Source organism: Sciurus vulgaris, assembly GCF_902686455.1.
Source record: "Sciurus vulgaris genome assembly, chromosome: 3".
Classification (NCBI taxonomy): Eukaryota; Metazoa; Chordata; class Mammalia; order Rodentia; family Sciuridae; genus Sciurus; species Sciurus vulgaris.
Window position 1 is genome coordinate 116,734,189 of NC_136463.1, and position 13,430 is coordinate 116,747,618.

At 35.3% G+C, this 13,430-nt stretch overlaps 1 protein-coding gene across 1 annotated transcript in view; it reads right to left on the bottom strand.

The window, feature by feature from the left end:
- Positions 1 to 12,959, bottom strand: part of FAP (fibroblast activation protein alpha) — a 71,580-nt gene extending 58,621 nt beyond the window's left edge. The window contains 4 exon segments of the mRNA XM_079132489.1: positions 11,025 to 11,109; positions 11,434 to 11,449; positions 11,451 to 11,611; positions 12,835 to 12,959. Coding sequence (XP_078988615.1) covers positions 11,025 to 11,109; positions 11,434 to 11,449; positions 11,451 to 11,611; positions 12,835 to 12,840 — 268 coding nt within the window. The 5' untranslated portion in view covers positions 12,841 to 12,959.
- Between the last annotated feature and the right edge of the window lie 471 nt (positions 12,960 to 13,430).

A 13,430-nucleotide genomic window follows, 5' to 3' on the forward strand; every position in this document is an offset into this window, starting at 1 on the left:
TTTACCAAGCCTCCTAGATGTTTCTTCTGCAAAGGTTCAGAGTTCCAATTACAGGATTTCACTAACTGCACTCTGATCAATGCCTATCAATGGAATTCCTCCCTGACTTAACTCCTGATAGGTGTTTGAAGTTAGTCTGCTAATAGTCCACACTTCATGGAGAACAGATTCCACACAACCAAGTATTGTTAGCTCTCAAGGAATGTGGATGGTCCCTTTTAACATTTATGTTGCTATCCAGTGAGCTTTCTCATAGCCTACAGTGGGCTCTGGAGGTAAATTCCCTTTGTTAACCCTGGAGAAGTGGAGAAAAAGCAAGGGGGCTTATTTCTGTTCAAATAAGATTTAAGTGAGATTATGGGAAAAGCATTGGGGTCATTGCTTTCTAGTGTTATGTGTGTGTGCGTGTGTGTGTGTGTGTGTGTGTGTGTGTGTAAACCAGTATTAATATGGATTGGATATGAAGTGACCCCAAAAGCTCTGGTTAATGAAAGATTATTCAGAGGTAAAATGATTAGATTGTGAGAATTGCAACCTAATTAGTTCATCCTAATTTGAATAGATGGACTGGGTGTTAAGGGTGCAGGCAGGTGGGGGTGTGACTAGAGGAGGTGAGTCACTGGGTTGTCCCCTAGACCCCTAGACCCCTAGACCGGTGCATCTTCCCTGAGTCCCCTTCTCCCTCCCCTGCTTTCTGACCCCACCATGAGCTGATCAGCATTTCTAGGCTAGGGGTCCTTTCCCCATGATGTGCTGCCTCACCTCAGGCCCAGAGCAATGGAGTTGGCTCAATGAATTGACACCTCTGAAACCTTAATCTCCAAATAAACTTTTTCTCCTTTAAGTTGTTCTTGTTAGGTGTTTTGGTCATAGTAACACAAAAGCTGATTAAAACAAGTATAGGAAGTATCTTCAAAGAATGAACACACTAAACAAGTTCCCATTACCTGGGAAATATTTCATTAGTAATCACCAGATGAATAAATGGATTTTCATGTCCCTTTCCAAATAATATTTTGATGTTAAAATATAATCATTTGATTATTTTGGAAGGATAGTTTTGGCATCTATAAACTTTAAACTGTAATAGTTTAAAGAATTAGAAGGGAAATCTGAAAGAATCTCTCTTTTCCATATGTAACTGATACTTACTTGATTAACAATTTCTGACCCGTCTTTAACATGGTTACTCATACACTGCTTAAATACTCTAATTAACCATGCTTTAATTATTTGCATTTTCAACTTATTAAAGCAAAACTGAAAATTATTTCAATTATGTATCCAAGAAATTATAATTTATGAAATGATTCACAAGCAAGGAATGATTCACTATTCTCATAATTCTTTCTTAAAACTTAGTGCTTCTTTATTCAAACTGTTTCTGCTAGTTCTGAAAAATTGGAAGTGTCAGATAGAAATTTTGTAATAGCTCTAATATTTATCAAAAACCAAATGAAAATACAATGCTTTATTAAGTAGGCGTTCAAGTGGCTGGCAGACCTTTTGTTTTTGCTTTCACACTTGATTTGGAATTGATGCTTAGAGGCCACTCCAAGGAAAGTAAGGTATGTCCCAGGAACACCACACCCATCTTCCTGCTGGCTCTGCAGAAGAGGCCTCATCGCCAACAATCACTTTGGGACATATTTTTTTCTGGAGTAATTGCCACAAAGTAAGTATAGAAAAATTAGGGTGAGATATGTACAATTTACAAGATATTATGACAAAATGTGGGCCAAGACTGACAATTTTGAAAAAAAAAAGTGGATCTGAGATAATTTCATGCCAGTGATAAGAAGTATTACAATTTACCAAGTACTTGTCAGTAGCAAGCACTCTACATGCATGGTCCCATTAAATTTGAACAACAACATTCTTAGATACAGATTATTACTAGCACCATTTTACAGATGGGGAAATGTAAAACAGAGAGGTAAACTAATTTGCTTGATATACAGGAAAGCTCTGGTTTAAATCCATCTCCATCTAATTTTAGGGACTGTGCACTTTATCACTGTATTATCATTTAAAGTAAGAACACACATAATAAAATGACAACAACTTATAACAAATACAAAAATAAAGACAAGAACAAAGCAACACATAAATAGGGTAGAGTATGCCTCCAAACCTAGGTTAAGCTCTCAGTTCTGAGAGTGATTTTCCAGGGTTTCTACAAACAATACAGAGCAACAAGTTATTCAAGAGAATTGTCAGACTTTTTAAAAATAGCTCACTTTTATGTTACGCTATTTTGATTAGATTGTTTTTTGCATAATAATTACAACTTTCAATATTCCTGGATATGGTCAACATGAACATGAATGGCAAATGGCATTTTGGTGACTTTGCAAATGAAAGTAAACCTTGTCTAGTTTTCAAGACCCACTCAATCTCCTTTGGGGTCTCATCTCCCTCTAACCTCTACTTTAATTTGTGGTATGGTCTCATTGTTGTTGCTAGAGGCCTAAGGAAGAGCCACCTTCCCTGGTCACTTTATTCTCCTGAAGTTTCTTTTGCATATCTTTGGGTTAATCCATCCCTTACTGTCACTACCACATAAGACCACCCACACCCCACTTCTTCTCTGCATTTGTGTTGCGTATTTGTATATTAAACTTCCACTTTAATATTTTCACTTGCATACATTACAGGTACTTCCAATGCTAAGAAAAAAATTCCTCATTCCTCCAGATTCTGTACACCAATAATGCTACCTACCATGGCTCTTCTGTTCAAATGGAAGAAATTTTTGAGCCTCCTCTTCTCTTACTGCCTTTGTCCAACAGCCAGTCTAGACAATTCTATCTAAATCTCTCCCTGCTGTTTTTCTCCATTTTTACTGGACCTTCAAGGTCAGGCCATGTCACACTTAGGTGAATACCTAATTATTCCCCAGCAATTCATTCCTGGTACTTCACTGTGGCTTTGATTTGTATTTTCCTAATGACTAAAAGTGTTGATCATCATCATGTGTTTATTAGTTATTCGTCTATCTTCTCTGGGGAAATGCATATATTTATCCATTTTTGATTGAGCTTCTTGCCTTTTTATTGTTGAGTTTTTAGAGTTCTTTATATATTCTGGATGCAAGTCCTTTCTTTATCAAATATGTGACTTGCAAATATTTTTTTCTCATTTTGTGGGTAGTCTTTTCACTTTTTTGATGTTGTCCTTGGCAACACAAAAGTGTTAAATTTTGAGGAAGTCAAACTTATGTATTTTGCCTTTTGTTGCTTATGCTTTTGATCATAGTTAAGAAATCATTGACTACTCAAGGACTCGAAGAATAATTCCTAGGTTTTATGAATTTTAAGTATTAGCTCTTGTACTTAGGTTTTGGTCCATTTTGAGTTAATTTTTGTTTATGATGTAAGGAAGGTCCAACATTCTTTCCCACATAGATAATTAGTTGTTCCATATTACTTCTCTTTTATTTAGTTTTATTTTTACAAACTGTAATATGATTCATTGTATACAAATGGGCTACAACTCTTCATTTCTATGGTTGTACACAATGTAGATTCACACCATTCGTGTAATCATACTTGTACATAGTGTAATGACGTTTGTTTCATTTCACTATCTTTCTTTCCTCTGTCCCCACTCCCCTCATGTCCCTCTATACAATCCAAAGTTCCTTCATTCTTCTATTACCGTCCCTCCCCCATTATGTATCATCATCCACTTATCAGAGAAAACATTCGACCTTTGGTTTTGGGGGATTGGCTTATTTCACTTAGCATGATATTCTCCAACTCCATCCATTTACCTGCAAATGCCGTAATTTTATTCTTCTTTATAGCTGAATAATATTCCATTGTGTATATATACCAGAGCCACAGATATTTCTTAAAGATAGTCCTTGTTGAATTGTCATGGCACCTTTATTTAAAAAATCAATCAACCACAAGTATAAGACTTTATTTTGGGACCCTCAACTCGATTCCATTGATCTACATATCTGTCTGTATGCCAATGCCATACATATTGATTATGTGTCTTTTAGTGAGTTTTGAAGTAGGAAGTATGGGTTCTGTTTGTTTTTAAGATTGCTTTAGTGAATTCTGGGACCGTTGCATTTTCTTAAGAATTTGAGGATCAGTTTGACAACATCTACAAAAACTAAAAGGAATTTTATCTACCAATTGCATTAAATTGGTAGATAAATTTATGTAGCATTGCCATTAACTTTAAAAATGTTGTTTTCTGATCCATAATTACAGGTCATCTTTCCATTTACTTAAATATTCTTTTTGTTCATTTCAAAACTTTAGAAGTACACTTGGTTTTTATGTATTGATCTTGTATTCTGCAACTATGCTGAATTTGTTTTTTAGTTCTCATAAGTATGTAGTGTATACTTTAGGATTTTCTATATAAAAAGATTGTGTCATCGCAAATAAAGAATGTTTTGCTCATTTTTTTTTCCAATCCGAATGCCTTGTATTTCTTCTTATTGCCTAATTTATCCTACCGAGGACCTCCAATAAAATGTTGAATACAAGTAGTGAAGAGCAGACTAACTATTCTTCTGATTTTGATCATGGGGATAAGAATTGAAATTTCACCATTAAGTGCAATGTTATCTGTGATATTTTCATAGACACCTTTGACCAGGTTGAGGAAGTTTGCATTGTTTATATTTTGTTGAGTGTTTTTATCATGAAAGCTTACTGGATTTTGATAATTCTTTTTGCTCTATTATAATGATCATGTGGTTCTTATTTTTCTCTTAAGAAAGCTTGTTACATGAATTTTCTAATGTTAAAACCACCTATGTTGCTGGGAGAAACCCCACTTAGTTCTGGTGTGTAATCCTTTTTATATATTGCTGGATTTGGTCTACCATTATTTTTTAGGACTTTTGCATCTATGTTTATTAAAATATATTGTTCTACAGCTTTGTCTTGTTGTGATGTGTTGTCTGGTTTTAGTATTTGGGTAACAACGAACTTAAGGAATGAGCTGCAAATTGCTGTGTTTTGGGGGAGAGTTTATGAAGGATTGGTAATAATTCTTTTTAAAATGTTTGGTAACCACTGAGCCACATCCCCATACCTATTTTTATATTTTATTTAGAGATAGGGTCTCGCTAAGTTGCTAGGGCCTCGCTAAATTGCTGAGACTGGCTTTGAACTTGTCATCCTCCTGCTTCAGTCTCCCAAGCTGCTGGGATTACAGGTATGCACCACTGCATCCAGCAGTTATCTGATGATTTTTTAACATACAGTTATTATAACTTTAAAGTCCTTTAAAGACTCCTTTTTTTTTACATACAGTTATTATAACTATTCCTTTAAAGATTCCTAAATACAGTGATTTTTCTACCAAGTATGAAATTATAATCTGTATAAAAATTTAATTTAGATACTAAACAATATTATTCTTTTTATTATTAATAAAAAGTAAAGTTGATAAATATTATGTTATCCTGTTTTTGCTGCATATCATTTCTTTTCATAATGATATCAGAAATGAAAAATAAGTTATTTGCTCTAAAATAATGGACCATAAATAAAAGGAAACTGGTGTTTGATTAACTGTTATATGAAAAGATCATTTCACTTTGTACCTGGTTAATTAATGATACATTTTAAGGTTCTGTTGAATAGGCTCTGGTTTTTAAAAACATTTAGACATGATTCCACGTTACTGATTTGCTCTTTGAACATGTCTTTCTCAAGGTATACTTATGAGGAGATGTTCCTGTAGAGGTTGTGGCACAACTTGCTTTGGAAATCAGAGACAGGTAAACTTGACAGGAATCATCCAAAGACTTGGAGTTTTTTTTTTTTTTTTTTTTTTTTTTTTTTTTTTTAATTATTACAATTTGGCAAAACTCAAAGAGTGTTTGCCAAGATTCTTCTTCTGTGATTTTAAAATCCAAATGCCAATTAGAGAAATATAATCTGTGAACTTGATTCATTTACACTCAACTCAATAGATCTTTTATATCCATGAACTTTCTGAGCCTTTTCCTCAACCTTGTAGACTCCTCATGTTTCCCCCAAAAGAGCACTGAATAAATAGTTTAAAACTCTTCAGAAGTTTGAGGGAGTCTATTCTACAACTCTCAATGTTAATACTGGGAAACCTCAAACCTTAAAACACATTCACATCTCTTCTGAAGATTATCACATTTCACAATATCTTACTTTACCAAAAGCAATTGTTGAGGTTATAGTAGTAATAATCATAATAATAACAACAACAGTGGCTTTTTGCCTAAAATGTAGTAGGCATTCTAAGTATTGCTTCTTAGGAAATAACAGTCTTCGATCTATCAAAATTACCTATAACTTTAGATATCTTCTGAAATATTTATATAAAGTATTACCTGGCTAACTAATTTTAGATATACAGTGTATACATTGTATATATGTATCTATATGCATGCATAATCATAAATATGTATCTATTAATATATTTATTATTTATAAGATAAATAAACATTTATCTATTTCCCTTGCTATTTTGTTTAAATGATTTTGACTTCACAGCTCCACCAGTCTCCTTTGGTTCCTTGACCTTCTAGGACCTTTGCACCTGTCTTTTCCTCCACCTTGAGGGCTTGTCCCCAGCTTTTTTGCCCTTCCTGTTGCCAATGTCCCAGTTGAAATATTATATCACAGAGGACTTCACTGACCACCCATATTATGGACTGAGTTGTGTTCCCCCAAATTTTACAGGTTGAAACCCTAATCCCAAATATGACTATATTTGAAAATATAAACTTTTAGTTGTTGATTAAAGCTAATGGAGGTCATAAGGATAGGGTTCTAATTCAGTAAGACTGGTGTCTCTATGAGAAGAGGAAGTAACAGCAGGGATGTACATGCAAAGAGAAGCTACCTGCAAGCCAAGGAAGAGACCTTGAAAGAAGCCAAACCCGTGAACACCTGGATCTGGGACTTCCAGTATCCAGAACTCTGAGAAAATCTCTGTTATTTAAGTCACCTAGTTAGTCTCTGGTATTGGTAACCCAAGTAAACAAATGCAAAGTTTGCTACTGGCAATTAGGATGATGCTGTAATAAACACCTACGCATTCAAAAATAAATAAATAAATAAAAGCCCAAATGTAACCTTTTGTGAGAAGCCTCAAGTTAAAAAAAATTGGCAATAAATCTAAATATGTATAAAATACTTCAGGCTATAATAAATAAATAAATAAATGAATAAATAAATAAATAAATAAATAACAGATGACAGTAGAAGCAAAATAATATAAAAGTAGACAAGAGGCCTCCAGGGTGGTCTGAGGCTAGATCAGCAGTGGCTTTTCCTTCACTGAGAACCCCAAGGCACACCCAAGAGGATTTGCAATTTACTCAAACTGCATAGCCCTCCTATCTCTCTCAGCTTTATTTTCCATCCTCCCTTTAACTTTCCTCTTCTTTTCTTCTAAGAGCATCTCATACACAGGAACAGCAATGATATTCACAATTAAAGACTTCTGACTTTCATAATTAAGGGGGACATTTTAAAAACTGAAAGCCACCAAGCACAGTGCCAATGCCCCATCTTGGACTGTGTCTGTGTACATATATTAGGACAGTGAACACGGCACAACTCTACTACCAAGTATCTGCTATATGTTAGAAATTTTAGAAAAAATAGTAGCTAGCATTTCTTGAATGTTTGCTCATCACCATGGGGAGAAATATACACTCAGTATACTCCAGGGAAAGGGTACATAGCTTCTACAATTCCTTTGACAAAATTCAGGAAGTTCAGAAACTAGAAATCACGAAGCAAGGAAGGCTATGTAGAATTTATATGAGAAATTCTGGAGCTTCTATAACTTTCCAATTCTAGTTTCTTTGATTTATTACCTCTGTAAATCTCTAGAATCAAGAAGGTCTTCATGGTTTGTCTTTAGATTCAATAAAAACAAGCAGGGGCCCAGGATGGTGATGCATGCCTATAATCCCAGTGGCTTAGGAGGCTGAGGTAGGAGGAGCACAAGTTCAAAGTCAGCCTCAGCAATTTACTGAGGCCTTAAGCAACTTAGCAAGACCCTGTCTCAAAATAAAAAAAATAAAAAGTGTTGGGGATGTGGCTCAGTGGTTAAGTACCTTTGGGTTCAATCCCTAGTACTGTAAATAATATAAATAAATAAATACATAAATAAATAAATAATAAAGGGGATCTGGGGAGCTTAGTTTTGGTTGCGTTTTCACGATGGAAGAGGGTGCCCAGGAAGAAGAATCTCAAGACAAGGAGTGAATGGAAGTAGAAGAGGAGAATGAGAATCAGTTGAAGTGGTGTACACTAGGGCCAGGGAGAATAATCTGGCACCAAGGGGTAGAAATCCATATGTATTATCCATTTTGACAAACATAGAAATGGAATATTCTAGATCTTTCCATAAAAGGTGCTCTTTAAATGTTTTCATTATGTAAGTGAGCCAAGTGGATCTTTCTTATTTCACTATTTCATATTCCTTTCTGTTCCTGAGATCCTGTGTAATTCTTCCCAAACTCCTTTGATCCTGAGACTGGCTGTCTCTGAACCCTACCCCTATCCCTTCATAGAAAAGCCCCTCTCCTCTCCTTTTTTTTTTTTTTTTTCCCCACTTAGACCTGTGGGGAATGACAGAAATCCTTCTCTGGTAATGATGGTGTTAACCAGGCATCTTTTATCTTTGGGTGCACAGAGTCCTTCTTTACCTTTCAGAGGGAAATTAAGACTGCTGCAATCTGCAGCCCCTGCAACTGCACAATGATGGGCAGGCAATTAGTGGGGTTTCATGCATTAGTATATAAATGGATGAGTGAATGAATGTTCCTTAAGTCTGTCTCCAAGTTTCTCAAGACTGTTCTTACCTTGGCACAGAATTCTGGGCTAAGAATATGAGGGCACCTAAGGCAAATGTGAGGTAATGGATTTCTGATGAAGTGGGAGAAGCAGCCCAAGTAGGTGCTTACTTGGCTTCGAGTTCTATGTTCCTTTCTTTGTCTGCTTCACTTTTCTGCCTTGCCACTTCAAACCCCATTCTCACCAGCCATGGGATAAATGTGAAAGCAAAGACTGGACCTTGAAACCTGGCTGCGGATGCTTGAGGTGTGGGGTATGAGAAGAAAGGAGGAAAGTCAGAAGAGAAACCCATTGAACCTAACGCCAGGGCTGCCTTGACACCAACTCTAGGAAAGCAGGACTTTTATCCCCAACCTGCTCAAGAAAGCAGGGGAATGACTGGTGCCATTTACAAGATATTTATTTGACTTTTTAAGAAGTTCTTCATCAAATTTAAAATACAAGAGATTAATATTATGGACACCCCCCCCCCAAAAAAAAAAAAAAGTTCTGTTTATTCATGATTTTCTATTTCTGAATGAGTACTAAAATTTAATTTGATTTTTTCATCCTATCATGCAATTACTCTGAGAATTTTGAGTGTTGAAAACAGAAAACTATGCTGTGAAAGACATCAGGCCTTTATATTATATATGTTTTTTAACATAAATTTATGTGTATGCTATATAAATCTAAACTTGGAAAGAGGGTATAATTGGGATCATAAGGAATTACATGAACATCTCTTTGTGTATATGCTTATATACTACTGGTAATGTATAAATGTAGTGTATCTCTTATTAGAAAGGTTAATTCAAATTCTGAAGTGAAATCCATCCTTCCCTGTGAACAGGGAGGCATGCACCCAGTAAAATCCACATATTTTTGCTCTTAGAATATCTGTTTTTGAGGGAGCAAAGTGTTCATTTCATGTACTTCAGAATTTCTTTAAAATTGATGAGCTGATTTTTAATGATTTAGTATCAAAGAGTCATTAGGCCTAACCCAACACCTGACAACTGCTGGTAGGAGGTAAATGTGCCCCTAAAACCATGGAAAAGAGAAACCTGTTTAAAAATTTTAACTTGGTAATTTATAAGATATATGGACACACACTGCCTACATCTCAACAGTCTTATGCTAGCAGAAAGCAGGAATATGGACTAAAAATTAAATTGAAGACATAAGAACACGTCTGCATTTTGCTAATCTGCATTCATTTTTCAAATCTGTGAAAATCCCATAAACATTTTGGGGTTTTCTAGTTATTTTCTATGTTTTGTTTTTAAGATCAAGAGAGCGTTACATTCTTTGGCTGAAGGTGCCATCTATCTTCCTTTATGATCAGTTACCTTTTCACCAAAGATATTTCCCACATTGACTGTCATAAATTTTTGATATCTGTTGGTACAAACATTTCCCCTTTCCTAGAATCTAAGACACAAAATCTGTTATTGTTCTATCTTTCTTCACTTTAAGAAGTTCAAGTTTCCATAAATATTTTCATATGAAGAAACTATTCCCTTACTATGACTATGTTATCTGCAGTCATAATTTAAAACTAGCTTCAATTTCAGCCCACAGCATCTCCCAGTTTTCAGCTAAGTGAGATCAATATCAAACTAAATCTTTTTGTAAAAGAAATCAATTTATCACTAATCATAATGCTTGCTTAACTATATTTAAATTTCTAGTTTAATTGTTCATTTCTACTGCACATGGAACAACAATTTCACTTGTTGTATACAGCTATTTCTGAGAGTTCTATTTTCAACTTCTTCCTTTGGAAAGACTATTTAGTTATTTTAAAACTCCATAAATTTTATTTTAACTCTTCTATTCTTACTCATTTTTACTTTCCTTAAGATAAACCTAATAATGAAAAATAATGCTAGTTAAAAATACTATCTCTAAAGGTCTATCAAAACTTGTATTTAAAATATGCATACGTTTTGGGGGGTTGTGGGGGTGATGCAGAATCGTTCTTAGGTTTTTCTATTGCTGAAATAACACTGTAAATCTCTTCCTACCCATGCCTTAAATTCCTCAGTATTTCTGGTTTTGCACAACACATATCTGTGAGCTTATATGCCTTCTTAGAAATAACAGCCTCACTTTGGAAAATAAGCACTTAGGAAATGTTCAACCACTTGTGATCATGCATTAGTGTACTTTCCAAGCTATTCTAGGCAGACTGAGCAAATCAGAGAAATCCCTTACCTCTCAAAGGGCGTAATACAATGCACATCACCAGTAAAGCAAGCACAGCAGAGGTTGCAACTCCAAATACAACTTTTAGCCATGTCTACAAAAAAATAAAGAAAATTAGGCATATTCACAGTTTCTCCTAAACAGAAATGGCAAGATTTTGATTACATGTAAATCCTATTTCTCCTTCCCCATAAAGCTTTTGATTGTCCTCCACTGATCTGGTGATAATTGCTGGAATTCTTCCAGCTCTGCAAGGACAAATGTTTCTATCGTATATTTAGAACATTTTCCCAGTCCTAACCCACTTCAGGAAGTGAATGTTCGTACACAAATCCTCACCTTCTGAACAATAGAAAACTCTGATCACACTCAACCCAGCCAACCTTCTTTAGCAATACCTGAGGGTGCACATACTAACCTTCATTTTTCCAGATGTTTTGAAAGTTAGCTAATTTTGACTGTAGAGCGTGGGTCACTAGATCTGTGAAAACCGTTGAAAAGAAGCAAGTCTGTCTTCCTACTTGGAAGCCGAAGTCAGGACAAGAGTTTTTTCTTTCCACGGACTTTTGAATACTGTGCCAAATTTCAAAAGATTTCTGTAAAATTAGAAACAGATTTTGGGGGCGTTCTTGGCCTTGAAATGAACTACGAGTGGCTCAAGGGAGGTTTTATAGCCTTCTCATCCTTGTAAATTCTACGCCAACATCTGCTTACATTGACATACAGAGGTTTTTTTTTTTTTGTTTGTTTGTTTTACAAGTTCAAGTTTAAGTTTCTTTTTCTTCTAGAAATCACTCATGGATTGCTTTGGTAAGTCACTGGGTTTTATATAAGCTTTTTATTTGTAACTGAAGATGAATTTAAAATAATAAATCTACATAATATAGTCATTATACATATATCTAATTTTTAACAGAGGAAGAACACTGAAGCCACATAAGATATTGTGAGAAGCACACCACATAACTGCACTTTTTTCTCCGCTGAGAGATTATGAGGTACTGCAGACAGAAATGTTTTTCTTTCAGCACAATTTCTTTGTCCATATAGCACCATATGCACTTTCAGTAAATACAGAAGTTTAAAAATTCAACTGTCTAAACCCACGGCTGCTTTACTTTAAAGAAATAAAATGCCATCTGGTGAAATTTAGTATGGGTTAGGTGTGTTTGCACAGGCTAGAAAGATGGAAAGATCAGTAAGAATAATTTACCAGCAGACCTTTGGAAGAATGGAAATGGCTTTGCAAGAGTGGTATTTTTGCTTTCCTCTCAGAATATCTTCTGAGAAAGGAGAACAGTTAGTGATTATAAAAATTTTACAATAAATAAAGAAGCATCTGAGAAGAGTAGTTTTATGTAAAATTTCACTTTGGCTAAGTCCGCATAATTCCAAAGTGATCGGTCAACTTGACAGATCAGTAAAATGACTAAATTAAAACGCCCACACGTACAACAGTTTCTTGGAATGTTCTGATAGGTTCAATGCAATTCACTTGCACAGCTTCTCTGATTCCCCATGAACACAGTTGTTAATCTACTGTGTCCCTAATTTTTCCACTAATGAATTTCCTTTTTGGAAGTTTTAACGTTCTCTACTTGACTAAAACAAATTTCATGGTGACCTTTCATGGATTATTCATGTTACTGAAATCAGTTGTTTGCTTTAGTCAACTGGTCTGGCTGACATGGAACGCTTTCTCCAGCAAAAACCAGAACAGTGGCTTGTGAACTTCTTTTCAGACATTCTCCAGACATCCCTCCCTGAATTCCAGCCTTCTGAAAATTCCGTTGAGGAAAATGAGTCATTAAGCACTTACTGGCATAGGAAAGTATCCACGGCAGCTGCCTGATGAGACCTCTTGTCTGCAGTTGGTGACCCCGACTTTTACAAACTATAATCATTAGGAGTAATGTATAAGCTATGCTTTGTCTTCATGTGATCATTACATACTTGAATCCAAAATAAAAGCTACCAGCCTAGTCCAAGATAAACTGCTCCCATGCGGGTCCTCTCAGATCAACTGCCTTCTCTGGAACATTCACACAGTATGTTCTCAGAAAATCTGTCCCAGCCAGCCAAAGCCCCAAAATCCACAAGTGAGACTTAGAGTGATTTGCAAGACTTCACATTGTGGAGAGAAACTGTCAGCAATAAATGATTAGGTTGTAATTAGAATGCATATTATTAGCTTTAGCAATTAAAAATGCACTGACATGTGACTCATCTAAGCAACTCTTAGGATTCTACAGGTGAGTGTGTGTGTCCAAAAAAGTGTGTGTATCTCATCTAGTAAACTTTAAGAGAAAGTGGTGTCTGTAAGAGAGACACGTTTGAGTTGAAAATGTTGGTTAAGTGGGGACATTTTGAGGCTATTTAATTTTGTTTGTTTTTTTCCTTGGAAATTTGGGTGAG